General features: G+C 40.3%; 1 protein-coding gene across 1 annotated transcript; it reads left to right on the forward strand.

Annotated features, from left to right (window-relative positions):
* Positions 1-238: 238 nt before the first annotated feature.
* LOC115057791 (nucleoprotein TPR-like) lies at positions 239-27,822 on the forward strand. The gene is made up of 55 exons (XM_029524996.1): positions 239-519; positions 1,527-1,631; positions 1,895-1,959; positions 3,333-3,423; positions 3,847-3,950; positions 4,025-4,189; positions 4,695-4,787; positions 5,132-5,212; positions 5,323-5,410; positions 5,723-5,860; positions 5,944-6,038; positions 6,568-6,765; positions 6,911-7,018; positions 7,110-7,333; positions 8,066-8,229; positions 8,311-8,435; positions 8,533-8,681; positions 9,030-9,192; positions 10,233-10,367; positions 10,540-10,680; positions 10,778-10,982; positions 11,120-11,316; positions 11,890-12,030; positions 12,202-12,318; positions 13,154-13,357; positions 13,568-13,752; positions 14,175-14,322; positions 14,520-14,657; positions 14,981-15,112; positions 15,252-15,382; positions 15,975-16,185; positions 16,272-16,388; positions 16,839-16,952; positions 17,240-17,344; positions 17,500-17,712; positions 17,861-17,899; positions 18,216-18,401; positions 19,226-19,337; positions 19,439-19,632; positions 20,315-20,385; positions 20,551-20,750; positions 21,103-21,297; positions 22,113-22,231; positions 22,698-22,772; positions 23,151-23,360; positions 23,458-23,632; positions 23,716-23,903; positions 24,063-24,134; positions 24,275-24,366; positions 24,937-25,049; positions 25,207-25,305; positions 25,398-25,539; positions 25,810-25,907; positions 27,066-27,182; positions 27,467-27,822. Exons 1-55 carry the CDS (start codon positions 369-371, stop codon positions 27,520-27,522), a joined length of 7,494 nt encoding a protein of 2,497 aa, XP_029380856.1. The 5' UTR covers positions 239-368; the 3' UTR covers positions 27,523-27,822.

The raw sequence follows: 27,822 nt of genomic DNA on the forward strand, positions 1-27,822 counted from the left end.
CATCTAAAGGGAACGTCCTGGTCTTTCCCGTCACATTTCAATGAAACTCGCAGTTTTCGTACTGTATTGTATGTAGTGAATCGTCCGGTCATGAAAAGTACAGTCGGGGATTCCGAAATATATGTTACCACATAAACATTCAGTATCCATCCGCGATACACCGCTGCCGTCTGTTTCTATCCGGCGCAACTTGACTGTCAATTCGTGCTTTATTTTGAAAGTTGGGAGCGGAAATCCGACTTTCAATGAGCATGGCTTCACACGTTCCTTGTTCGTCTACGACAGTTTTGTAGAGGAGATACAAAGAAAATATTTGAGAAGTTTGGACTTCATTTACTCACTGTACTTTCTGGGTGGTGTGTGAGCAGATGGCGGCCGTCCTGCTGCAGGTCCTGGAGCGGTCGGAGTTGAACAAACTTCCGAAGGGTGCCCAGAACAAGCTGGAGAAGTTTGTAACGGAGCTGCAGAGTGCTAACGAGGCTCTCCGGACGCAACATGAGCGCTTCAAAGCAGACAGTGGTAGGTCCTTACCTCAGAAACCAGGAATTAAATGAGCTGGAGACGACCTAAACCTCATCTCAATTAGATTAATGTGGCGCTGAGTCGCTGCTGTGTGGTCCTGTCCATGGTAGCCCGCTAACGCTAGCTGTGACGACATGTTAAGTAAGGTTGGGTTTGCTTTGATTATGCCAATATTCATATTTTTTAAATAGGATTTCTTCTGCGTTTTGAATTGAAGGCGGACGAGTGTTTCAATGACACACATCAGATAAACAGCACATTTGCTCTGTTTCTCACTACGAAACTTAGTAGGCCAGTCGCAGTATCACGATGTGAATATTTCACATCAAGGTTATTCTGGGCATAAAAATGGGATCAATGATATTATTATTATTATTATTATCAATAATAATATTGTCAATTCTTTTGAATGGCTCAGAAACATCCTGAAGTCATTTCATCTCACATTTTGGTCAGAACCCATGTATTGCTGCATAGAGAAGGTGCATAATTTTAAATGGACAGCCTTAAGTAAGGCCATTAAGAATCATGAGGTCCCCATGTAGAATATAAGAACAAGTCTTTTCTTGCTCACATAATATTTATTTCCTATTCCCTTGCTCTCTTTTGGAAATGATCCTGTGGACAAACTCTGGACACCAAATAGTCCTGCAGCCCTGTGGCACTAAGAGTGAGAGGTGCCACACCTTGGCCATGGGTTGGCGAGTTTACCTGTATTGCCAAGTCACGCATTTGGAAAAAAATGTCCCCCATTGATAATAATAATGTTGATGGAAATTCACCAGGATTAACCTATTTTAAGTGCTTTGCAATGCACAATAGCCTTGTCCTTCAGCAGATGGTTGCAAAAGTTGTGTCAGTAGTGTAAAGATGCATTTCTCTGCATGTGTGAGGATATCGGCTACCAGAGAACATGTCAACTGATCATCATATGAATTGGTAAAAATTCTGTGGTTTAAAAGTGGTTTATTATCAGTAACAGTTGAATTCCTTTGCCCCCACAGAGCAACAGTATTTTGACATAGAGAAGAGGCTGGCGGAGAGCCAGCAACAGATCGTGTCTGCCACCAGAGACCTGCAGAACCTGAAGGCAGAAAATATAAAACTCAGTGAGTTTATGCAGACTTTTCACAACCTTTTCTTAAATTTTTTAGCTATTTGGTAGCTAGTTAGCTAACACCAAGTTAAAACTCAATGGCAGTGCTTTAATTCATTTTATTGCTAAGCTTCAATTTATCTGTCAAATGTCATCACACAGAACAGTGAGAGTAACTTTGGTCTTCAAGCACACTTAACCTCTAAACATAAAGTAAATTTATGTTTGTCTTGTCTCTGAGCTCAATGTAAATATATTTATGCTTTTTCTGTACAGATGAAGAGCTGAATACCCTGAAAGGAATAGAAGGCGAGACCTCTGATGATAAAACACCACAACAGGTAAAACATATCCCGACTTTTCACTAGGATGAATTATAACTGATGTATTTGAGTGGCTTGTGGTGCTACTTATGGAAAACGTCCCTTTTTTGGCTTTGCAACTATACTTATTGATAGCTGTTTAGTGCTGAAGTATATAATGTGTTGCATGATAAAAAGGAGTTTGCAAAAATGTTGATGGCTGAGAACTTGAAGGAATCTGTGTGTATAACACCACCTCAAGACAGAGATAGCTGATCCACCAGTTGGTGTAAAAGAGAGTCCAACATGATCTCTTCTTTTTCAGTCTCAGACTGGAAAAAAAAAAAAAAACTTCTTTTCAGCAGTGTATCCCCATTCTTCCCAATAGAACCGTTCAAGGTTTATTAGATTAGATGGGCGAGTGGTCTGTGAGCTGCCATCTTCAGGCGTCTCCACAGATGCTCTGTGTGGTTTAAGCCTGCACTTTGGCTGGGTCACTCATGTACTGCCGGAATTTTATCTCTGCTGCATGATTCTGGTCATATTAGTGCTGAATGTATCAGGTAGCACCCACCAGGTAATTGGCTCTGTTTATCCTTCTCAATCCTTCAGTGATACACAGAGTTAGAATTCTGCTTCGCTGAGTTTATGCTAACGTTTGTGTCGTCAGACCAGATATTCTCTTGTTCTTGGAGTCCATTCTACCTACCTTTGACTCTCTCTTAGCTATGTCTACATTCTTTCCTTTTTTGATGGAAACCTGCTGAGACTGTTGTCCTTGTGGCAGGTTGTCACTTCTGGGCCTCTGAGTCTTTGTCCGAACAGTAGATGAATTCCTGGTCACAGCCATGGGTTTGCAGGTTACACTATTTGGTCAACTTTAATCCTTTAATCTCCTCACTTCATGGAAAATGTATTAATATACATACAAATACCAAAATGTTCTCTACCAAACGGCTGAGCAGGACATTAAGGGGTTAAGAAGAGTTTATTGATCCCACAGTGCTTGTAGTAAAACAGTTTAATGCATATGCCCTGATGTGTGAAACTATTTTATTATGGTGGTGTCCAGAGAGTTCAAATTTAAGGGCTTTGTTGTGGCTTTACAATCTATGTCCAAATCAATTGAAAACTGGAAACAAATTTCAAACCAGATTATTGTAGAGTGACACAGCATGGGTTCTGATAAATGAAAGACTACGTTTTTTGTTTTTAATGAATTTGCAAGAGTTTTTAAAAACTTATTTGGTCACTGTAGCCTGTTGAGTGTAGATTGATAAGCAGAACAATTATTTTATCAACTCAACATCAGATCTACTAAAACAAATGTGTGTAAAAAGAGGTTTGAACACTTGGAAGCCACTGTATCAATGTGTGTTTCTGTGTGTTTCTGTGTGTGGCTGTGGCTGCAGCAAACAAAGACCAGGTATGAGATTGAGGCGGAGAAGAGAGAGCTGGTGAGGCTACTGGAGAAGAGAACGCAGGAGGTTGAGAACCTTAGTGGTAAGACATCTGGTACCCACATAAATCCCACCTAGACCCACTGCTAAAAACTTGTAGATTCTGATTGCCTCAAGTGTTTAACTGTATTTTTTTATTGATCCTTCAGGAAGTTGAACTCGTTGTTATGGACTGTTATCAGGCATTTTGTTCAGTTTAAAGAAATTCATGTAAATATTCCACTACTACTTATTAGATTACTTTTTGTGTGCTACACTTGGATTGGAAACCTGCAATTATAATGGCTGTGTGTGGACAGAGCCATGTATATTTCCACCATATCCACACAATAACTTCCAATTGCTATAATAAAACTACAAATAAAATACAGGAAAACTGTCAAAGATAGGACCTTTAAACATGCACCTGTTTCTCTTTAGCAACCATCTGTGTTTCTGTGAAATATGTGTTTGTGTGTGCGCGCAGAGGATGTGAAACATCTGAATGAGAAGCTGATAGAGGTGAACAAATTCAAGATGGAGCTGCAGTTAAAACTGGATGATATACAGTCATCTGAAGCGTCTGTGCAGGTACCCACCAGAAGCCACATCATCTCACTGATAAAGCAATTTAGGGCTGAAATGTAACCAGTCGTGTGTTGTAGCACCGGGAGAAGCGCGTGGAGCAGGAGAAAGAGTTACTGGAGAAGAAAATTGAATGGCTGACTGCAGAACTAAAGACCAAAACTGAGGAAGTGCTGAGCTCCAACAGAGACAAAGGCAAAGAGATCTTGGAGTTGCAGGGTAGTCTGAAGAATAGCGAGGAACAGGTAACACACAATTGACGGGCAGTGGAACATGCATGTGCATGAAATACACCAAAGAAATCTTATTTGCTTCTCCTATGCTTAGTGAAAGTAAAGAAGACGATTAGAGCAAAAGTCACAATTTGGTGGACCACATTCCACGATCAGTCCCAGATACTATTGTATCTGGACCTGCATGTCCACCCTATAAATTATGGTCCTGGTCATGTGACTCTGTCAGTGATTACAGCTGGAGTCAGTAAAATAAAGATAGAGGAATGGGCAAAAAATGGTATGAAGAGTGAAAGAGAAAATGTTCACTTGCTGAGATAATATAATGGTTATTATAAGAATAATGGACCATGATTTATTTATTTTTCATCAACTCTGTTATATAATTACTACTTATCACTTATTATTACTTGAAATGAGAAAACAACATACAGTCAACATAATATAATGTATAGAATTTATTATTGTAGGTTATATAATTTTATTATGTATTTTTAATAACTTCTCTCTTCAACAGGTGATCAGACTGGAAAGTCAGCTCACCTCTTTGATGGAAACCAGCGAAAGCCAGAATAAAAGAGCAGAAGACCTCAACAATAAATTGAAACAGGTAGTGTGAATATACTGTTTTTTTCCATAAAAATTCAATAGAGACCACTATAGAAGTTGCTATGATGTATTAAATAGGTTTTAGTTTTTTTTCTATGACAGTGTGATGGTCCATACTCCAAAGGCCATAGTGTCCTCAACGCACAGTCTAATGAATAGTTTAAAGTAAGATTTCATTTTCCAGCAGTGGTAGTCTGTCTGGAATAACCTTCCTCCAAAATACAAGGACAGTGAGTTAGTGCAGAGTGTTTAGAAAAATGCTAGTCAGGCCATTAATGATTAATACAATAAACACATGCATATGTACTATGCAGTAACTGATACATCGTGTGTATGTTTCTCAAGGCTAAAGATGAGCAGAGTGCCATGGAGGAGAAATATTGCAATGAGCTCAATGCTCATGTCAAGTTGTCTTCACTCTACAAGGTGGCACTCACTGAAAAGCACCAAGATTTTTTTTCTTAAATGTATAAAAGAAGATAATGCATTTTAGTATGCTGTCACTGTGTGATGTCTTTTGATGGTTGTTCCTGTAGGGGGCAGCAACAGACATGGAGACCAAGAACCAGGAGCTGAGCAGAGCAGTGGAAGAGCTCAGTAAACTGGTTAAAGCCACTGGGGAAGGTAAGGCTCTGGGCTGTAGTCCTCGATGTGTATCATACTGATGTGATAAATGTGTGTGTGTATCATACACATTGTAAAATGAGAGTGATTACTCTCTTTCATTTCAAACGCATAATTTTTCCATTGTTGCATGTAAAACCCAGAGCCTGACTTGTCCCACCTTCGCAAGCTGTGTGTTCTGAGAATCACTTGTATCCTTAATATTATGAACAGACTTCAGCAAATCAAAATTCCACCCAATTGGCACTTGGATGTCCTTTTTTGTGTGTGAATTATCAATATTGACCAGAATGTTTGATGTTGTGTTGGCAGCCAATAAAGTTCTGGAGAAGAAGGTTTCTGAAGCAGAGGAACTAAAGTTGAAGCTTGAGGCAGAGGTCAAAGAGAAAATCAAGAAAATGGAGAAAGAGCTGGAAAATGCAACGATGAAGGCTGCTGGTAAACAATGCTGTAAGGATGAACAGTTAGGGTCAAGGTGGTTGAGTATGTTTGTACAGTCCATTCCACCTTTACTTACGTGTATTCTGCTCTAGGTGTGCCCTCTCTGACTGAGGAACAATTGGATTCAATGTGCCCATCAGCCGCTGCAATTGCTGCCATTGTAAAGCCTGGCATGAAGTTCTTTGATGTGAGTGCGCTGGATATGCAATATCAGTGATATTGCTAATTTTACTTATGACAATGTTAATATGAAAATTGTCCAGTTGATGTTTTTGCTCGGTGCAATGAACCAGGCAGAAGTTTAATTTGCTTGAAAAATTGAGTGCAGATTTCTCTACCCTCACCCGCTTCCCTTGATTTCCAGTTGATTTCTTACTTTGAAACTCTGAAGATTGTTTGATTCACAATGGGCATGTTTGGTGTCTTCATCATGGCTAGTTGAGTTTACCTCCCTTTTCTTTGCAAAGTTTTTAGTGTGTCATTTCACTAGTTCTCATCTGAAAGCCACTGAATCATTCAACAACATTTACTATTCAACCTAATACTATGTATATCCTTGAATCTCACACTTCATTTTTTTTTATTCAGTTTTAACAAGATGGGAGATATATACACACACACACACACACACACACACACACGTGCGACAAACAAGACAAACATCATTTTGTCTTGGAATTATTTTAAGAACACATCCTCTTTGTCTTTGTGTTCAGCTTTACAATGCATATGCAGAGTGTCAAACACAGCTTCAGCTGGAGAAACAGGAGACTAAGAAAGTGAGCAGAGTACTGGATGAGATTGTCCAAGAAGTTGAATCCAAAGCACCTATCCTAAAGCATCAGAGGGAGGAGTATGAGAGCATGCAGAGATCCATGGCCTCCTTGTGTAACAAGCTGGAAACTGCTCGAATGGTCTGTGATAATGATATATGTTCTGTTCATGTCTCTGAATAAATTATACACAACTTGGTATATTATTATATTATAGCATATGATTCTAAATACGAACATTTTCTTTTGTGTAATTGATAAATTTTTCTCACTGCTCAACAATCAGGAAATTTACAGCTTGCAGAAAGAGAAAGAAGAGGCCAAGCAGTGCTGTGATACCCTAGAGAGAGATAAACAGAGGGCAGAGAGAATGCTAGAAGACACGTCTACACAGGTCCAAACCAATACAATTAGAAACAATGATAAAAATACAGATTATGTTGCTTAATGAAATGTTTTCATTCATCAATTTGGTTCTGGGTCAGGTGTGTAGTCTTCTTGTGGAGCTGGAGGAGGCCAGAGGTAACCAGGTGACAAAGGAAGATGGCAGCTCCGCTGATATTTCCAGCACCTCTGAGGTCATCAGCCCACAGCAGCTTTCTTTCCGCAGTGTGGAGGAGTTACAAAGGCAGAATCAAAACTTGCTGGGAAGGCTAAGGATGCTGGAGCAGGAGAAGGCTCGAGAGCAAAGCCATGTAACATCAGCACGGTAAGAAGTACAAAGAGAAAATGCACCGATGGTTCAAACAATTAGTGCTACTTGTACCAACAGTACTATACTGGTTTTCTTTGCCTTTGAATTCTTGTCATTGAAATTCTGCTCTTTTACCATACTATACTGGTTGTTACCTCTACTTGCATTAGTTAGATATTGATTCAGTGGGTATGAAAGACAATATGTGTGATGACGATGTAAAGGATATCGTTTAGTATTTGTCATTGTACGTGAAAGGGCTGGTTGTATCCATCCATTATCCTTACCGTTAAACAGCTGCTCCCACAGACTGTAGAGTTGTGAGATGCTCATTTTTCCCAGAGATAAACATTCTTTATTCTATGTATTTATGTGTGCAGTGAATTATAAATTTGATTGTATTGTCAGTCCACATAAATGCCAAATTTGATTGACTAAAACATTTTGAAGGACTTTGTTTGTGGCATGACACATGTTAAAGCCAGTTTTTTATCCCACTGTGTGCACTGTCTGCCATTATTACCCAAGAAGTTTCTTCTTCCTCACTGTAAGTTCACTCATTCATTTATTAAGAAGCACCAAGAGTCATGAGGTAGTGAGTAATTATAACTATGTAGTTATTGAGTGCAAAGTGATAGATTTAAACATCAGTTTTATCTATTTGGTTCAGGTAAAGCCGAGTAGAGATGAGCAGACAAGCTGTATGAAATGTATAAGTTTTAGCTGCGTCTCTGTGATTGTCTCCAGTATATCAGCACTGGAGGCAAGTGTAGATAAACTTCAGAAAGAAGTGGAGCAGCTGAGGGAACAGAGGAATCAGCAGAAACAGCTGGCTGACTCCAATGCCAGACAGAGAGACATGTACAAGACCTTGCTGACACACAACACTGGCTTCAGCCTGCCCCCCCAAGGTGACAAAATGCCAACCTTTAGTGAACACTCGTGGTAATGGTCTTTGCAAAAACAAGTGAAACTCCTATGCATCTCTGCAGATGCAGATGCTTTGCCCCAACCTGCAAATGTACGTCCCTCAGTCCCAAGTACTCGCTTGACTCCACAAAGAGCTGCTGCTGCAGATTCAACACAGACTGCTCAGGCTAAAGCTGCTTTAAAACAGGTAATGTAAGCATACACTAACTGCAAGCTAAATTTCTCTTAATCTTTCTCTGAAGGAAAGAAATTCAGCCGCTGCTGTTAAATCTATGTATTTCCAGCTCAATGATGCCTTCAGTCTGTACAAAAAGGAAAAAGCTGAAAATGACAGGATGTTGAATGAAACGAATGATCGGCTGCAGAGACAGCTGACAGAGCTTCGCTCTAGCCATGCCAAGCTGACATCGCAACTGGAGTTCAGCAACAAGAGGTGTGTTTAAAATATCAATGTGCCATTACATTACATTTTTTTGTTCAGAGTTTTGTCTAGGCCTTCTCTGTGAAGTGCTGTGATGTAATTCCATTATGATTTGGTGCTATATAAATAAATGTGATTCTGATTTGATCTGGTTACTCATGCCTAGCCACCATTCCATTTCATTGTTGCCAAAGAAACTGACATCCTTAAAACATGACCTTTTGTATCAAAAAAAGTTTACCTTGTACAAGACCCAGAGTCCTACAGTCCTGTACAGCTCCTGCATCTGCTTCATAGTGAAATTCTTGGAGATCATTTTATATTATCTGTGCCTTTGTGTCGTGTCTCTTTGTATGTAAGGTATGAGATACTCCAGGAGACTGTATCAGCCTACCGCAGAGAGATCTCTGCCCTTCAGGAAAGAAACCAGAAAATGGCTTCAACAACCCAACGTCATGAGCATATCATCCACACAATGAACCAGGACCTGCGACAAGCGAATGAAAAACTAGCACTGGAGGAGGTGAGGAATTGGGACATGTGAAATAAAAACTGATAGAAAGATTACAGGACACTATTTATATTTTCAGTTTGTTTGATGTACATTTACATTTCCTTCCGGAAATGTAAATGGTAAATGGACTTCTTTAGTATAGTTTAGTTTAGTATAGTTGGATTAAAGCTAGGTTTCGCTCCTTTCACCTCGGACCCTGAAAGTCATGGATAGATGGATGTCTGAATGACCACTCAGACTGCTTCAGACACTCATACACTGATGCATCTGTTAATCAAAGGCAATTTGAGGACATGTACCCTGTCTCAGCACACTTAAAAAGCTGGGGATCTAATCTAATCTTGGAAAACCTTCTGTATGTCCAGATAAATGGTGGACTTGTGATGTACTGTAGGACTGGTGTATGTAGCCTTCCTTTTGAGCATTTGACATGATTGCAATAAGAGAAGAACCGATAGTATTTGTAAGATCTCCAACTTTTGCATTATTTCTTTCTGTTTTTGATGGGCACATCATTGTCTGGAATTAGCAAATGATTCTGAAACCCCTCAATTCATTCTGACTGTCTATTTATCCAAGGCCATTGACAAAAATACATCTTTTTCTCAACTGGATAGACCTAAAACAAAATAATGAAATATGTGATGCAGCGTAGAGCCTCAGAAAAAGCACTGTGATGATTTGGCATCAACATGTCTGAGATGGGTTGTTGCCATTTTTTCCAGAAGAATTTGAAAATAAGGATACGTGAAGCTGCTACAATATAAAAAATATAATTATTAAAAATATTAACAAGTAAAAAGCCCCAACATCCAAGTAAAACTTGTTCTAGTTTAACTTAAAATATTTTAATGTAGTTTAGTAGCCAAACTTTACATTTATATTTAATGCAGCCTTTATCCAGATTGACACAAAAATGTCTCATCAGTTGCTGCATCCACTGTCAATTTCTACCAAACTACGTTACCTACTTGTAAAAGGTAACATACTTACAAGTTCTGTCTTTGTAATTATTATACATTTTTATTTTCCCCTCTATGTGTTTGTAGGTTCGTGTAGAGAACTTAACTAAAGAGAGAGATATGCTGAGACAAGGAGAAAGTCGATTGACTCGAGAGAAGGAAGCCATATATGCAGAACAACGTAACCAAAATCTGCTGCTCTCCAACCTCAAGACAATACAGGTACCTGTAGGCAGCAGTTTCACTCTGAAATAGCTTTCTTATCCTGCTGTAATGAAATTACATAATTTTCTCACTGGCAGAAAGTTAACGCGGTCGTTAAAACCAGACTTATTGAGCTGTTAAATAATTTCCTCTAATTTGTCTCATATTACATCCTGTCATATTTTTACAGTTGACTATGGAGCGTGCAGAGACAGAGACCCGTCACCGACTGAACAACAAGATAGAGCACCTGGAGGGAGAGCTTGCTACCATGAAGATAAAGCGAGACCAAGAAGTAGCACAGAGACATGCCCTTGGACGTACTATGGATGTATATGCAAAGTTTAACGCTTGAATATTTGTAAAGAAATGCCTGCAGTCCGTCTTGTCTTCCCCTTAAAACTCTGTTGCCTCCATCTCCTCTGCAGGCTCAGTTGTTAGAGGCAAAGAAGCAGCTGGAAACCCAGAACATTTTGCAGCAGAAGACCAGGGAGTTGTTACGTAGTTCTGAACAGCAGGTTGCAGCTCTTAAAGCCCAACTGGCCTCTGCTGCACCTTCCGAGGCTGTTACCAGCTCCAGCAACACGTCCACCCCAACTACCAGATCTACAGCCCTCAGAGCACCCCTAAGAGGTAAACAGCAGTTTTACATGCTAATGGAATTACAGAGAAAACTCATGTGTGTTCATCAGTCTCAAAGTGTATTCATCAGTACTACTAGTAACTACTAATATTAATAGCTTTTTTCCTTTGTTTCTGCATACTTGCAGTACGTCCACAAGGGCCTGCAGCCTCTCCACAACCTGCCCAGTCACCTCAGGAGCTCTCAGAATTGAAAAATCTTCTACATACTGCTGAAGAACAAAACAGTGAGCTAGCAGAGCAGCTGAAGAATGCTAATGTTACTGTAGAGCAGTACAGAAGTGTGGTGTTGACTCTGGAGGACAGCCTGAAGAAAGAAAAGGAGGTATAACTTTTTTTGAACGTAAACATTGTCTGGTCTGCTCTTTGAGCTTATGTTCTTTTTGCCACCAAGATTCAACTCTCCCCACAGGGTCTGCAGTCTGAAATTAGTTCCTAAAAGGCTGAATAAGATTTTACACGTTGAAATGATTCCTAAACTCATGGGGAGTCACATGGACTTAAATGATTTTAAGTATTAACATTAAAAATAAGTCACAAGGTTCTCTGCCTCCTTTCCCTCTTCTGTCTTTCCTTTATTTCCAATTCTATCGACATTTTTCTCCTTTTTTGCTTTGTTTCTTTGTCTCTTGCTCTCAATGTGTTTCTCTCACCTTTTTCTATCGGTTTTCTCTCTGAAAAGCAAGGTCTTGTGATTTTTTTTTTTTCTCCCCCCCCCCCCCCCCCCCCCCCACAAGCTATCACAAGCTGTCTTTTTATTATATTGCAAATATTCATTTTAACATTGTGATAGTTTGAAAACACCTATTAACATGAACTGGCCCACTCTTTGTTTAGAGCTCATAAAAAAGTTGAAAAGCATCAATAATTCATATACTAACTTTCCTTGTGTTTTTAGTCTCGCTCACCCCTTGAAAACCAACTGAAGGAGTCAGAGGAAGTGCAGAAGCAGCTTGAGAAGAGGATTATAGAGCTGGAGAAAGTGAAGCAGCTGGAGCAAGAAGAGAGGAGGAAGGCTCTGGAAACAGTGGAGAAACAAGTAAGCCTGTCTATACTCAGATGTGCAAATTAATCTCTGGATATGGTCTATATTTCAGAGATTACTTGAGACAATGACAGCAGGACAGATTTTTTAATAAGTAATATATTTTTTAAAATAAATAAAAGATGCTAATTAGGTATAATTTATTTTTGATTTCCCTCTTGCCAGGTGTCTGAGTTGCAGCGCAGATTGAAGGCCAGTCAGGCTGAGCAGCAGGAAGCTCTGGAGAGAGCAGCTGCTGCTAGTACCCTGGAGCAGAGTGCCAGACAGGACAGTCTACTGCAGGTTCATTAACACACAGTCTCACATTAATTTGCTGGCCAATACCCTTGATTTTGGTTTTTCATATCCATTCAGAAAATTGCACTCGACAGGGCTTTGTTGTGTGACCAACACAAAAAGCCCAATCTCTGGAACTGCTTTTGGCTTGAGTCAGAGCACTTGCATGTTTTCCTCCATGAAAACAATATACACATTAGAATAGGGTTGATTTTAACAGGGTAGTGTTGTTTGAAATCAAATTCAGGCATTCTTTTCTGGGACAATTTTTTTTTGCACTATAATTAGGGCTCCAAATAATCATCTCAATACGCAAATTCAGAAACAATACGTGTCACTCTGCAGAAACTAACCACTTTACATCGCTGTGGGAACCTCTCTGAGGTTGCTTCAGATTACATACAATGTTAATTAAACAAACTGAGAACACAAAGCCTCCATTTTCAGGCTTTACACAGGAATCACCAACAATGAAAAACAAATTCTAAAAAACATAATGAAGATCTAATTAAAAGTTAGTTCGAGATCTAATTGAAATGGTGCAATTGTATTAGTTACAATTGTATTTACATTAAATATTGTAGCAGTAGAATTAATGAAAGTCAAAAGAGTTTTTAAGGCTTCGTTGAATCTTTAGCATGCAGATTAGTTGCTGGTATTTCTATCAATGAAACTCAGGTTTGCCTTTTTTGGCAGCCACCAATGCAATTTAGCATGAACATCTTCCATCAATCCCTATGCATTTTTCCAGACAATGGCACTATCTAGTTTCTGTTGCAGTTCTTTTTTTCCCCTCTGTCTCTGGCTGTTTCACAGACTGAGCTGTCTTTTTTTTTCTCAGACTAAGTTTGCTGGAGAAGCACAAGCCAAGTATGAGCGGGAGCTAATGCTCCATGCTGCTGATGTGGAGGCTATGCAGGAGCTCAAGCAAAAAATCCAACAAGAAGCAGCACTGAAGATGGAGCTGGAAAAGCAGCAAAATGAAACTTCCTCACTCCTGCAGGAGAAAACTGCAGCCTGGAACACACTGGAGAAACAGCTGAGGGTAGGACCACCCAAGAGACATAAGAAACGCAACATGAATCTTTTGACACAGCTTTGTGTCAGAGTACCACATCCAAAAATATACAAAAACTAGTTAAATGTACATTCATTTTTATTATTTATTTCAATTGACTTAATGTAAAAAAAAAAAAAATTTATAATAATAAGGATTAACAAAGAAACGCAACTGTCTTTACAATTACTTTTTTAGGAGGACCTGTCTCACCAGACCCATCGCTGTGAGGAGCTCGGCAAACAGAATGCTCTCCTGCACCAACAGATGGATGAAATGGCCACAAGGAGTCGTCAACAGCAACAACAACACCAGCAACAACAGCTTGATGTGTCATTCAGTGAGGAAGGGAAGACCACCGAGCAGATACTAGAAATACTCAGGTAATACTGCAATACCAGCGGTGACTGTGACTGCATTGATATCTGTAGGTAGTGCCAGAGACTAGGTTGGCAACAATAGGTTGGCAAGCCAATCAGGAGAGAAGGTCTGAGCCTCTCCTCCGATTGGCTGTGTGAGCAAATAAAAATATTGCATATTTCAGTGAAACAGTCATGTTGAACAAATTGTGAGAGGTTGCATTTGAGTGGGTTCCACAAACCTGCCTGAATTTCCAGAATTTCCTGACTGCTGGTTTTAAGGCTCAGTGGCTGAGTAGAAATCTGAATGTCTCTGTGGATTGAGTTTTTTGATACTTTCCCAGTATTAACATATTGAAAATGAAAATGAACACTTTTTTTCTTTACACTTTAATGGCCTTTTATGCTTGGGATTGAGTTAAAATTGTGGGCTTGTATTATTATAGGTTTGTGAAGCGTGAGAAACAGATTGCTGTGGCTCAGCTTGAGGTCTCTGAGGGAGAAGCTCTTCGTTACAAACAGCGGGTGGAACACCAAGACAGAGAACTGAAGGAACTACAGGAAATTCTGAATGTTGAGAGAGAGAAAATGCAGGTAAATGTTAGACATGTATATTTTCCATATATATTTATATTAACATTTTTAACCAATTGCTGTGAGACTCAAGAGAATATGCATCTGTTTAAGGCTGTGAGGGAGGGAAAGGCTTTCAGCATTGTAGGAACCCACAACATGCACAAAAAATGTTAAAAAAGTGGAAAATAGCTTAATTAGTGTCTCTACCAACTCAGGTTACAGCAAAGACTCTGGCCCAGCAAGAGGAACAGCTAAAGAAGATGGACAGTATTGCTGTGCTCCAAGAAGCAAATAAGACACTGAGAATGGACAGAGAGAAACTGCAGCAGGAGCTGCAAGCAGCTCAGGCTAAAGTATTATCCAAGTGTTACATTTCACGTTTTCATGCATGTCTCTTAATGTGAGAAGAAATATGTTATTCACATGAAAACATATGGAAAGTTAGATGTTATGTTGATGTTGTATCAGACAGAACACTGTTGCAAATCAAGTGATACCTGGCCTGTGGAGTGTAGCAGTTTAATTCAGCCCTACATTGTAATTTAATAATGGGTTGTTGTTTTTTTTCATCATCTCTAGAACTGTGTTATATCTTAGAGTTAGCTTGCGCCAGTGAGTTCATCTGCAACTATTCCTCAACTCTGGTAAAGCCTATTGAACCTCATTTGTCTATCAGGTGATGAAGCTCCAGTCAGACATCAGCCCTCTTCATCACTCCATGTCTCAGCTGTCAGAAAATAATGGCTCCCTGCAGGCTGATAAGAGGATTCTGGAAGATGACCTCAAACGATTGAAGGCCAAAGTACAGGTAAGGACAGTATACTGCCCTTGGGTTTTCATGAAGTCCATTATTAATGGATTTAATGCACTGTTGTATTGTCTCCAGTTTACGGTTCTCATGAAGATTGAATGTTGTATTAGTCAATTTAATGACTGTCATTCTGCAGCAACTGGTTAGCCAACAGAAAGATGGAGATGTGGAGGAGAGACAGAAACTGGCCAATGAGAGAGAAGCTCAGCAGAGACGCATTGCACAGCTAGTTGAAGAGATGGCCAAGCTGAAGACAGAACTGGCGAGGTGAAACACACTCAGACAAAATTCACATATTAGTATTATCCATTAACCATACAGACTGCCCAAGTACTGAAGCACTGATAAAACCTTTTCAATGACCAATAAAACTAAAGTTGTGCCAAGTGATTAAATTTGTTTTGATTACTTTGTTGGCTATATCCATTTTGTGAATGGTCTGGAGGCCTCAAAAATTGAATGAGATTTTAATACAAGCTCTTGGATATCTGAAGATAAATTAACAATAATAGCAAAGACTTTTTTAAGCTCAGTACCCAGCATTGCAGAACATTCATTCCTTCTATTAGCAGTAGAAATTTTCCTAGATGTCAGCCATACTTGGCAGTCATTATTGTCAGCAGTTAGATGTGTATGTCTGTTTTTCCCTATAAAAAAATAATGTTTAGCAGTTCCAGGGAATTCAATGTGTTTTTAGTCTTTTGAATTGCCTAGATTGCTCTTGTAATAACTATATATACAACGGGCAGGAGGTTGATAAACATAGGGTTCTGGGAAACAGACACCATGTGGGAGTATTAGGAGCCTTAAAAATACAATTTAAAATGTAACCAAACTGATAATATCTTGTATGGATCAGATCCAATGCCAGCAGCAACTCGACTCAGTTGCAGCTGCAAGCCTTCAAAGACTCTGTGGCCCTTCTGACATCAGCGACGGACAAATTAAATAATGAAGTGGAAACAAAGAGCAAGGAAATTCTGGAGAACAGAAAGACCATCACCCAGGTCAAGAAGATTGGACGGCGCTATAAGACCCAGTATGAGGAGCTTAAAGCCCAGCACGACAAGGTGGGACTGTGCTTATGATTGAGTCTTCAGTTGACAAATAGATGAGTATGGAACATGAAATGGTTAATTTTAAATGTCTTTTCTAGCTGGTTGCAGAAACAGCCTCTAAAGTGGGAGGTGAGGCAGTTCCATCTCAGGAGCTGGGCAAAGCCCAGGAGGAGCTCAACAATGCCAGAGAGGAGCTGAAAACACTGAAAGAAGAGGTGCATAAAAAACAAGAAGAGATGTGCAGAAAAATACTTAAGACCTTTATTCACCCAACATAGAATATTGTTGCACCAGTTAGTTAGTCAGTAACTTTAGGCTTGCAGGGATGAGTGACTTAGTGAATGCATGTTTCCCTACCCATTCCAACTAAATGTTTTGTACCATTAACTGAGTGAAAAGGTTTGCATTAGAGACCAAACAACAACTACAATAACAAACTAGTTGGTCTTGATATTGTGACTAAATCACAAAAAAAAAATCTGTATTTACTTATTTTCAGTGTTGTTATTATATGGTCATTCAGTGGTTGAAATGGTGTGTAGGTGTGTGTCAGTGAAGGACAGAAAGAATCAAGCTTAACCTATGAATTAGGTGTGAGCCCATTGGGATATGAAAAACATAGTGCTGGGCTCTGATTGAAATCTGTACTTGCTTCTTTTTGCCAGACCCAGAAGGCCCAATCAGAGTTGGAGGAGGCCCAGAAGGAAACCCAGAAATTCAAAGAAAAGGCCCAGGAGGTCCAAAGCCAGCTGACACTGAACCAGAGCCAACTGGCACAGGTACTGTAGCACATTCAAGCCATTAATCATGACAAGTTTTTAGCTTTGATTTTGCCAAGTTGTAACAGGTGTTTGTGTCCTTTAAGGAAGTGTGGATGGTACTGTAATAACATCAGTGTAGATGTTCTAACCTGGAAAAGGGGGATCTGCTTAAGAATCTGTTCAAGAAAATTATATAGCTCTCTGTGTAGTGTCAATTACTCAGGAGAATGAAAGAGGGCAACTAAAATCACTGCCTTTTTTTTTTTTTTTTTTTTTTTTTTATTAAATCTCTTTGCTTCTAATAGGTCCAGTCTCAACAGGTCCAGACCCAGACTCAGCTTCAGCAAAATCAGACCCAGCTGTCCCAGAGTCAGAAAGAGCTTCAACAAGCCAAAGCCCACACCCAGCAGGTAAGCAGCACAGCTATGAACAAATAAACTAGAGTCAGTTTTAACATTTGAAACACCTTAATGTTAATTTTTGGGACTGTCATTGTAATTCCAGAAGAGTTATTCACCTGAGCACATGCCCACACTAACAGTCAAATTTTCTCTGTTAATGACAGATACAAAACCAGCTGAAATCGGCTCAGGCTCAGACGCAGGCCCGTCAGAATCAGATTCAGCAGATCCAGAGGGAGCTTCAGCAGGCAAAAGACATGCTGCAGCAGAACCTCACCAGTCAAAAGGAGCTACAGCAGACTCACCAATCCAGCCAGCACAGCCACAACCAGGAAGTTATCGATCTCAAGGCTTCTTTAAGCCAAACAGAGAACAAGGTAAGGAAAGTTTGGAAAATTGTGAGGCTGTGTGCATTTGAGTATGTGTGACTGATTATAGCAGAATGTGTTCCTGGAGCTACTGTAGGTAGCCAAAGCTACCACAGAGGTGGTAGATCCAGTCAGTCAAACTCTATCCTCTGAACAGGTGACTGAACTCCAGGGACAGCTGGACAGCTTGCAAAAGGTCGGGGAAATCTTTTATTTGTTTTTGATCTGTTTGTGTTTTTAATAACTCAGAACCTAGACATTTATAGAAACTCATTCACTGAATATAGATTCTTGTATTTCTAGATAAATGTACTAATAAGGTCTTTGCTTTGAGTCTAGCTACTATTCACATAGGCAACATTTTTTATTTGAATGAATCAGTGATTTAATTACAGTCTTCATTTTCTTACAATTTTTTTTCTGCCCCTTTTCCAACCCTTAATTCTTTTTTTTTATATTACTTGGTAATATACCCGATATACCTGCTTTATGTCTCACATGCCTTTCATCAGATGGTCAGTGATCGTGAAGCAGACATCAAGACTCTGCAGGAGCAGCTAAGTGAAGCTACACAGGCCAATGAAGCTAGCCGTGCTACACAGGCCGCCAATTCCCAGTCCACCCACATCAGTGATGCTAATGGTGCTAATGACACGAACATGGCACAACAAGAGGAGCTGGCAAAACTCAGACAAGAGGTACTTAAAAATCCTGATTTTATTTTATTTATTTTTTTTAAATCAGTTTTTCATTTTTCTGTGGTACTGCGCTGCATTTTTGTTTGTCATACAATTGACAGCTAAGAGCATATTTTGGGTGTGATTTGTCCTTTTTCAATAACATGGAATAAAATCTAAAATGAAGCAAAATATGTTTTTTTGTTTAGACTTTTAATAATTAAAACATTTTAGATGAGGAGTTACCATTAAAGCAGAAGTAAAACATTGTCAAAACAAAAAAAAAAATAACAGCAATATTTAAATTGCAGGAGCTATAAGGTAAAATACTGGTACAACCATCCCATCATAATTTCACATACATACATACATACATACATACATACATACATACATACATACATACATACATACATACATACATACATACATACATACATTCATTCATTCATTCATTCCCCCTCCCACCGCCCAAACTCATGTATGTTTAGGTTACTTTGCGACTCTAAATTGTCCGTATGTCTTAGTGTGAGTGGTTGTTTGTCTCTGTTTCTGTGTGTTGGCCCTGTGATGGACTGGCGACCTGTTCAGGGTGTACCCCACCCTTGCCTAGTGTGAGCTGGGATTGGCTCCAGCACCCTTGTGATCTGGAAGCAGATAAGCAGTTGAAAATGAATGAATGAATAACCATGCATGCTGTGCAGCCTGAAATAAGACTATACTTATACTAAATATTCAGTTAATATTTCCAATATGGACTTGTGTCAATGTCTGAGGAAAAATCAATAGCTGAATTGATCTAGCAGTCCATGGCCTAATGTAATTAAAATTATGTTTCCCTACAGCTGTTGGAGAGCAACAACAGAGAGGAGCAACTGAAACAGCAAATGACAGAAAAAGAAGAAAAGACTAAGAAGGCCATCCTGGGAGCTAAGACCAAAATCAACCAACTTAACAGTTAGTTTTACTTGCTCCTGGACACCCATACAAGCTGAGGGAGATCTGCTCTTACATTAGCTTTAGAGTCATTTTTATCAGTAACCTGCACTTTTCTGTAGGTGCCAAAGAGCAGCTGAGTGAGGAGATAAACGACCTGAAGCAAAATAAAGAGGAACTGGAGGTGAAAATGAATGCCCTCAAATCACAGTATGAAGGTCGACTTCTTCGCCTGGACAGAGAGCTGAGAGAACTGAGAGAGACCCAAACACACACTGAATCCAGAGAGGAGCCCCAGGACCAGGGTGGAGCTAAGGTACATGCATTATGATGGCTTCATGACAGCAATGAAGGTCTATTAACTTCCATACTGACAGAGACAAACAGAGCTGTGTTTTATGCTCTGATTACGGCTAAACAATGAAATATATAGAGCTGTTTCTTTTGCTTTCATTGTAAATATAGAGTTTGATGAGTATTATAATGAAGTATCACTACTCTTTTTGGTACTTTTAATATTGAAATGAAACCAGTTATGTCAGTAAAAAGACATGTTCTAAAGCAGCATTTCGGACACTCTGAGTGGAGGAAGTGTAGGACCCCTGAGACAGGATTGATGAAAATTTTAGGAAAGAAGAATCACCAGTGTAATCCAGGGTATTATTCATTTGTGGAAGAGCCATATGAGGAGGAACAGAGCAGAGTTGGATACCAGTCCTCAGAAAAGTAACACTACACTCAGATTCGTCATGGGCATAACCCCCATATTCATCTCTGCTACATATCCCACAAATCCATGTTGCTTACATATGTGGCACCACTTACAAGGGAAATAAACAGGCTTTTGAATCGTAAAAGGTTTATTGGAAAGAAGCATTGTTTCAACAAAGAAATAATCTACAGAATTTCCATAATTGTTGTGCTTAATTTATTAGCTTATTGAATATATAGCTTTTTTCATTGTGTTATCTATTTGTGAAATGTGTATCTGTACTTAGATGGGGGATCAGCCAAGATCTGCTGACCAGAGACAGATTTCTTTGAAGAGTCCAGCACAAGACAGGGGAAGGTGACTTATGGAGATGTATACACACGCACACATGATTCAGAAATCGTTGTGAATGATAAACATGGACCCTTTTAGGACACTATTTTTATTTAGAGTGGATATAATCAGACATGTAGCATCACAAAAACTGCGAAATTAACACAATAAATTAACTTTGCCCATCAGCTCCAGCCTGACTGAACCTCCAACTGCCAACATCCGACCCACCCCAAGTACTCCATCTCCTAGCAACAAGCCAAGCCCATCCCATGGTAGTAAAGCCACACCCCGTGCCAGCATCCGGCCTATGGTTACCCCAGGAACTGTACCCATCCCAACACCCACTGCAACAGTCATGCCAACGACACAGAATGAAAGTCAAGAGGGTGAGAAAGATAAAATGTGAACTTATCAGAAGATTGTAAAGAAGATTACAGCCTTCTTTGAATGTAAATACAGTGGAAATGGTTACATAGTAGTTTAGCTGATTGTTCAAGCTCATGTGTGATTTAACAGTCCAACACTAGGCTGTAAATAAAGCCAAAACTCTTTTGAACATGACTCCAAACATGTCATAATTAGTGATTTTAATATAGGAGTATAACAGGACTGCTAATTGCTGGAGCCAGACTTATGGGCTCAGTAGTCATCAGAGGAACTGTAGGTTTGGCTTTCACATTTTAGCTTCATGTTTCAGGAGGTATGTACTTGAGCTTAACATAATGTTTCTCTCTGTAGTACTGATAAGTGGAGGAGCCTCTGTACACTCTACCAGCTCCAGTCATGTGAGCCCAGCCACCTCTATAACTCAGCCAACCAGCACACAGGCCACAGCGTTTGTTCAGCCCACTCAGCAGCAGCCAGCCAATCAAGATGCAGGGTCCAGTATGGATGCAGAGCGACCATCAACCTCCTCTTCTCTGATTGGAACAGGTGAGAAGGACCATGTTACACACCTACTAGTACTAAACATTATTCATTCAAAATGACACCACTCAGCCATAGCAGTATTACATTAGCAATACAGACAGGCCAAATCAATGATATTGTCAATCTGGTCACCATGGCACCTGTCAGTGGTTGGATACATTACAGCAGATGAATATTTAGTGGTGATTTGTTGAAGCAAGAAAAAGGGTTGAGTGTGAGGATGAGAGAGGCTTTGACAAGAACCAAACTGTGAAGAACCAAACACTGCAGCTCTGTGGGTGATCCTGGTCTGCAGAGATCAGGACCTTCCAAGGAAGCAAAACTACTGAACCGCAGACAGGATCACGGTTTATTGATGGTTGTGGGGAGTGAAGACTTGACCATGTGGTCTTATTCTTTAGAAGATCACCTGTAGCTCAAACTGCTAAAAAGGTTGATGCTGGTTCTGATAGAAAGCTGTAAGAACACCCTTCTCTGAAGACATGGCACCAGGATGCTTCATGGTAAGAAGACAAGCTGGTAGAGGCAGTGTGATTCTGTGGACAATCTGCAAATGTGCTGCAAGGAAACCTTGGGTTCTGTCAGAACCTAAAGGATCTGCTGCCAACATCCTGATAACAGACACCACAGTTCACCTTCAGGGGTGTAGTGGAATCCAGGTCTCAATGGATTAGGGCTGTTTTGGTTCTACATAATATTAGGGAGGTGGTCAATAAATTATGGCTGATCTGTGTATAACAGTGACAATAACAGTCCAGTTTAACTGTGTTTTATCCTCTCAATCTGTCTGTCTGTGTGCATGCATGTACTTAAACCAGGTACAAAACGATGCAGGGAAGAGGGAGAGGAGGATGATGAAGAGGAGATCAGGCCAGAGAGTTCCCACATATCACCAACCACTAAAAAACTACGACTCAAACCAACAATGGCATTGCAGGTAAACACAAAGCCATAAAGAGTTTGTTTTCATCATTCATAGACTTGAAATTCCCTTGACAGTGCTTTGGCAAAGTTTGTTCATGACAGTCAAGATGCCTTCAACCTAATTGGTCCTGAAATAGTTCTAGCAAAGCTTTGAGGTCATGCCTGAGTCACACTTCTCTGTGCTCAGATTGTAGTTGGTTCATTGTAGGTGTCCAGTGTAGGCAAAGCATCCCCAGACTTCTGAAAATAATATTCTTTAACTGTCGGTTTGATATACCGTGGTATCTCTCTCCTGTTAGTTTCCTCACAGAGTTTAATTGATGTTAATTACTCTCTGCTCTATGTTGCTCTGGATACAACTGATCAAGTCTTTGCCTACCGTTTTAGAGATTTACAAACCTTTAGTTCAGCCAAATAATTTTTACTTTTTCAATCCATTACAACCTGTCTAAATCCACCTGTGTAACTTTGTGTTTCAGATTGAGGGTGATGAGGAGATGGAAGAAGAGCTGAGGAGTGAAGGCGAACAACAGGATTCACCAGATGACAGCCAGGTCAGCATCCTGTTGCAATGAAAGCAACAGGAAATGCACTCTGTTGATAGCAGTGTTGGCAGAGGACAGTACTGTTTTTCCAGCGTAGGTTGTGACCGGCATGGAGTCAAAGCACACATTCATCCAACGCTACTATTTTTTTCAACAGCCTTTTACTCATATATACATACATAACATTGTGTTGTTACACTATCAGTTACTGACTTTGTCTGTATTTCCCTCTGTCCACTTACTCAGTGACGGTAATAAACATGTGTGCACTTTATTATTGCCTGCTGATCCTCTGAACCACCAAGAAAAACAGCATTAGTAATCATTCAGGAGTTTGTCATGACTGACTTCATAAAGGTTTTTTTTTTTTTTTTTATATATATGTAGGAGCTTCCAGAGGAAGCTTTCCCTGTTTTAGCTGAGGACGATGAAGACATTGAGGAAGAAGGCGTGTCCCAGTCTGTCCCCTCCTATCAAATTTCCTCCCAAGACTATGCTATAATCAGGGATGTTATTGTTATCGACACGGACAGTGAGAGCCAGGAGAGCAAAGCAGCCGAGGTCAAGCAGGATGATGAAGGAGAAGAGGAGGAAGAGGTGGATGATGTGCTGCAGTGTTTATTAACTTAGATTTTAGGTTTCATCTATTCTATCACATAAATAAAGTACCTTTCTGTTTGTTCCTCACTACAAGGAGGAAGGAGATGAAGATGAGGATGAAACTGGTGACAGTGGAATGAGAGGAGAGGAGAGTAATGAAAAGAGCAGAGAAGCTGAAGCTGAGGGAGAGCAGGATCCATCAGAAAGCACCAACAATGAGGAGAATGTGTGTGGAGCGTCTTCTGATCTGTCTGAACAGCCACACAGCGGTGAGCACCACCTGTCCTTCGTCTGTTCATTTCGAAAATCCTCAGGTAAGCACAAGCTCATCTGAGCCGCTCATCTCTTCCAGGTGAAGGCAGCAGCAGTGTCCCCTCGGAGTCTGACCATGCCAGAGACCCTGTACACCTCCCCCCAACACCCTCCCCTTCATCCTCCCTCACACCCCGCTTGCCTCATCCTCGGAGGCCCACACACTCTCTCCCACCACGGCTCGATATCCAACCTCCAGCTCCAGAGCTGGGACCTCCACACACACAGGTAGACGCACACAAACACATTTACAGTAACATACAATTCATCAAGGGCTCTAAAAGACAATTGATAAGACAAGATCAAATAAATATTTGCATCATTTCTTTGAAAAAAATATTTTTGTGTACTGTAGAAAACTTGATTGTTTTTTGATGTTTATTCCAGAGACAGTCCTCTCAGCTGCGCAGACCATCAGTAGGACGAGGACTTCAACTAACACCTGGAATAGGCAGCACAGTAAGACATGAAGTGTCTGTACAGAGGAATTGTGTTGCATTTGCTTGATGGTGTTACTCTTCGTTAGTGTTCATTGGATGGCTGACGTTCAGGTCATCTGTGTATTCTAAGTGAAATGCTGACATGTTCATGCATTGCAGCAACATTTCTTCGATGATGATGACAGGATGGTCCCCAGTACGCCGACTTTGGTGGTCCCACACCGCACTGATGGCTTTGCAGAGGCCATACAGTAAGACACCCACACAGTCTGTGATGTTTCATTTTGACTAAAATGTAAAATATAGCTATAAATCTGGTGATCACCCAGCATGTCAGAATTTGTACATCATCTCATATTTTAGCATCATTTCACACGTTTCATTACATGTTTTTAATAAACAAGTAGAGAGGAAAACAAAACAGCAGCCATCAGATACTGAGCCTTATACACTCCTCCTGGTTGAAGTTCCTTGTGATCTCAGAGCCAGCCGCACTCAGTCATCTGGTCTGGCTAACACGAGGCAGTACAAACTGAATAATTAAGATCCACAAAAGGGTGCAGCACCTTTGAAGTCCTGGTCCTGATAACCTGCCTCACCACACTCGTACATTTACATGTTTCCAAACAGAAATCATAAACATTTGTAAATATTTCACTGACATGAGAGAAGTTGTGCTGATACCCATCTTCAGCTCCTTGATGCTTTCAGCCTAGCAGCCTAGCATTATTTGCAACTGTTTAGTAATTGCTATGAGAGACATTCTGTCCACCTATCCATCACTCCATGCCGCAGTTTAACTGTCATGTGCTTTCTCTCAGTTCTCCTCAGGTAGCAGGTCTGTCCACCAGGTTCAGATTTGGACCTCCAGAAGACCTGCTGCCTCAGACGTCAGCATCACACTCTGATCTGGGACAGCTGGCCTCTCAAGGAGGTACCACTCATTTACATTGTCATTTAATGGTTCATTTAATCAAATATTATATATTTGATAATAAATTTTACATCATGTTGTATTAGATAAAACTTGATAACGATGAGGATACTAGTGAACACTAAATCCTGCTTGTTAAACTGCTGCTGTGCTGTAGGTTTGGGGATGTATGAGTCTCCTCTCTTCCTGCCTGCTAATGATGAAGATGGAGGAGGACGAAGTGTCCCCACCACACCCTTACAAGTGGCTGCACCAGGTAAGACACACGTTCTATGTTATAGCAGTTTTGCAGAAACTGTTTTAAATGTGACTGCTACATCATGATCACCGACACTCTGTCTCTGTCAGTGACCGTCTTCACAGATACTCTGCCCTCAGACAGTGGGGACAACATGGCTTCTCAGTCTGTTCCCATGGTAACTGCCTCCACTGGGATGCCTGCAACTGCAGAGGATGGAGATGAGGTGTTCGTGGAGCAAGAAGGAGATGGGTGAGTCAGCATGAGCTGTCATTCAAGTAACCAGTGGGACTGACGAGAGAATCAATTTTAAAACTAAGCCTTTGGTTTAATATCAGAATAAAAACATGTGTTTGGGTCACTTATTTCGGAGATTGTGGATTGTCATAGTAAATGATTTACACATCCTGGTTAGGTTGATCACTGGGAAAACATTTTGTACCTTTTGACTGATATCAAAATGTGATTATTATATTTTAGGATGGCTATTCAAGTAATCCTGTTTGTGTCTGCTTTCTTCAGGCCTTGCATCGAGTCATCTTTGGAGTCTCAGACAGACATGGAGGCAACGGGACAGCAGAGCGATGATGCGCCGCTGCCATCTACAAGCCAAGACCCTGGTAATTAACTCTTTCTTTACTGTAGGCAGATACTAGAATACAGCTTGGATGTCTGAATATTCCCAGTTGCGGATCCTGGTTTACCAGCAGAAGATGATTTGAGTTCCTTGTTCACACGTAACAGGGAGCACAAAGGGAAGTCAGAGCATAAGGTCATGGTCTTTTGATCAATCAAACAAACCTGAAGAAGCATCTCGGATGATAAGTGAAACATCTCAGGCTACGTCCCCGCTACAGTGTTTATCTTTTAAGATTTCTTTCGGTGTCCTCCTTACACCCTGTACACATTATTCCAGAATTTTCAAACCCTGACAACAGTGATGTTATCAAACTCTGTCGGGCCCTGACTGGGTCTCAACAGTCTGGACTACCAGTGGTGAAACAACATGGAGGATCAATCACAGTGTTACTGAGCTCATCTCTATAGCAACTGCTGTTTCTTGTTCACAGTATTTTCTTTAGTATTTCTGAAACTACTCACCTGAGATTAAAAAAAATCTCCCATCTTACATCAGCTCACACATGTTCAGTGTCGATGAATGGCCCTGTATGTGTGTGTTTTCAGCTATGTCAGTGTGGATACAGATGGTTTCTGATAGAGCTAAAATTTCTATTTGGTTTTAATTTTAAAAGTATCTGCGACAAGGATATAGTCCAGTTCAGCTGTTCTTCAGCACTCTACCAAACCTGTAAGTTCAGACCTGTGGAGATTTTTTTTATATCCCTTATCTGTGATGCCTGTCCGTCAACAACAAGCTGAAAGACTTGTTGTTCTTTGTTGTCATTTTGACTTCATTGATTTCCAGCAATAGAACAAAGCTTACAACTCCAGTTTCTGAATCTAGGTTGAATCTGTCAAATGTGACAGACAGAAAAATGTCAGAAATCGAAAGTTGAACCTTCTGGTGTCAAACAAACACTATGTGAGAGAGCCGATGTGAAAACAGCTGATCAACTACAGCAGCAGCAATGCACGTACCACACATCAAGAGTCTCCCGTGGGATATGCTCAAACAGCTGATCAGAATCACTCTCCTCAGACTTCTTTGTTTGATTCTCTGCTTTTGTGGATTGAGCTGAAAATCTTCTGCTGTGTTCTGATCTGCAGTTCCTGCAGCTGAAAGTTATATCCACTCTCTTCTGTGGCTTTGTTACTAGACACCAGCATCGTTACCCAGCGGCGCGTAGTCAACAGCCAAACTCTGATCAGCAACCTGTCGGGCAGAGGATCCAGAGGAGGACGGGGGGAGGCCCGCATGTTACTCAGCCACAGAGGTAACAAACTGTTTACAGGGCCTTGAGGACTGGACTTTCAGCAGCAAGCATGTGCAACTGGATCTGATCTCCTCCTCGTAAACACTGACATGTACATTAATTGAACACACTCCATTCACTCAGCATGATGATGTAAAGATGTTTATTGAAGTACAATAAGCAGAACGTAGCACGAAAGACATCATGGGAATAATATCATAAATGGTGATGATGTGACATTAAAATGATAAAACGATCAGCTGATTCATTTATTTTAAACTGTTTTTTCATCTGTCTATTTTCAGGAGCTTTCTCTCGTGGAGGAAGGGGGGGGTCCTTTGGAAGAGGGGGAATCGCCTAATAATGTCAGTAGAAGCAAATAAGCGATTTCATCTGCAACAAGGAAATGAAAACACTGTTCAATTCAACCCTTTCACTTGCTATATCATAAAGTTTTGTCTAGTCAAAATTAATAATCATTTTAATACAGGTTTGAGATGATGGTGGTCTTTGCGTGTGATGTTTCTCTGATGTGAGGTTGTATTTAGTTTTGTAATTGTTTTTCAAAACAGCCTGCTTTTCTAATGTTGTCTTCACATGTTCTGTCATTGAGCTGTTAATAAACTTGTTTTAGTAATAAAATTAGCCAATGAGTAACAAT

The sequence above is a fragment of the Echeneis naucrates genome, chromosome 17 (genome assembly GCF_900963305.1).
Source record: "Echeneis naucrates chromosome 17, fEcheNa1.1, whole genome shotgun sequence".
In the NCBI taxonomy this organism is placed as follows: domain Eukaryota; kingdom Metazoa; phylum Chordata; class Actinopteri; order Carangiformes; family Echeneidae; genus Echeneis; species Echeneis naucrates.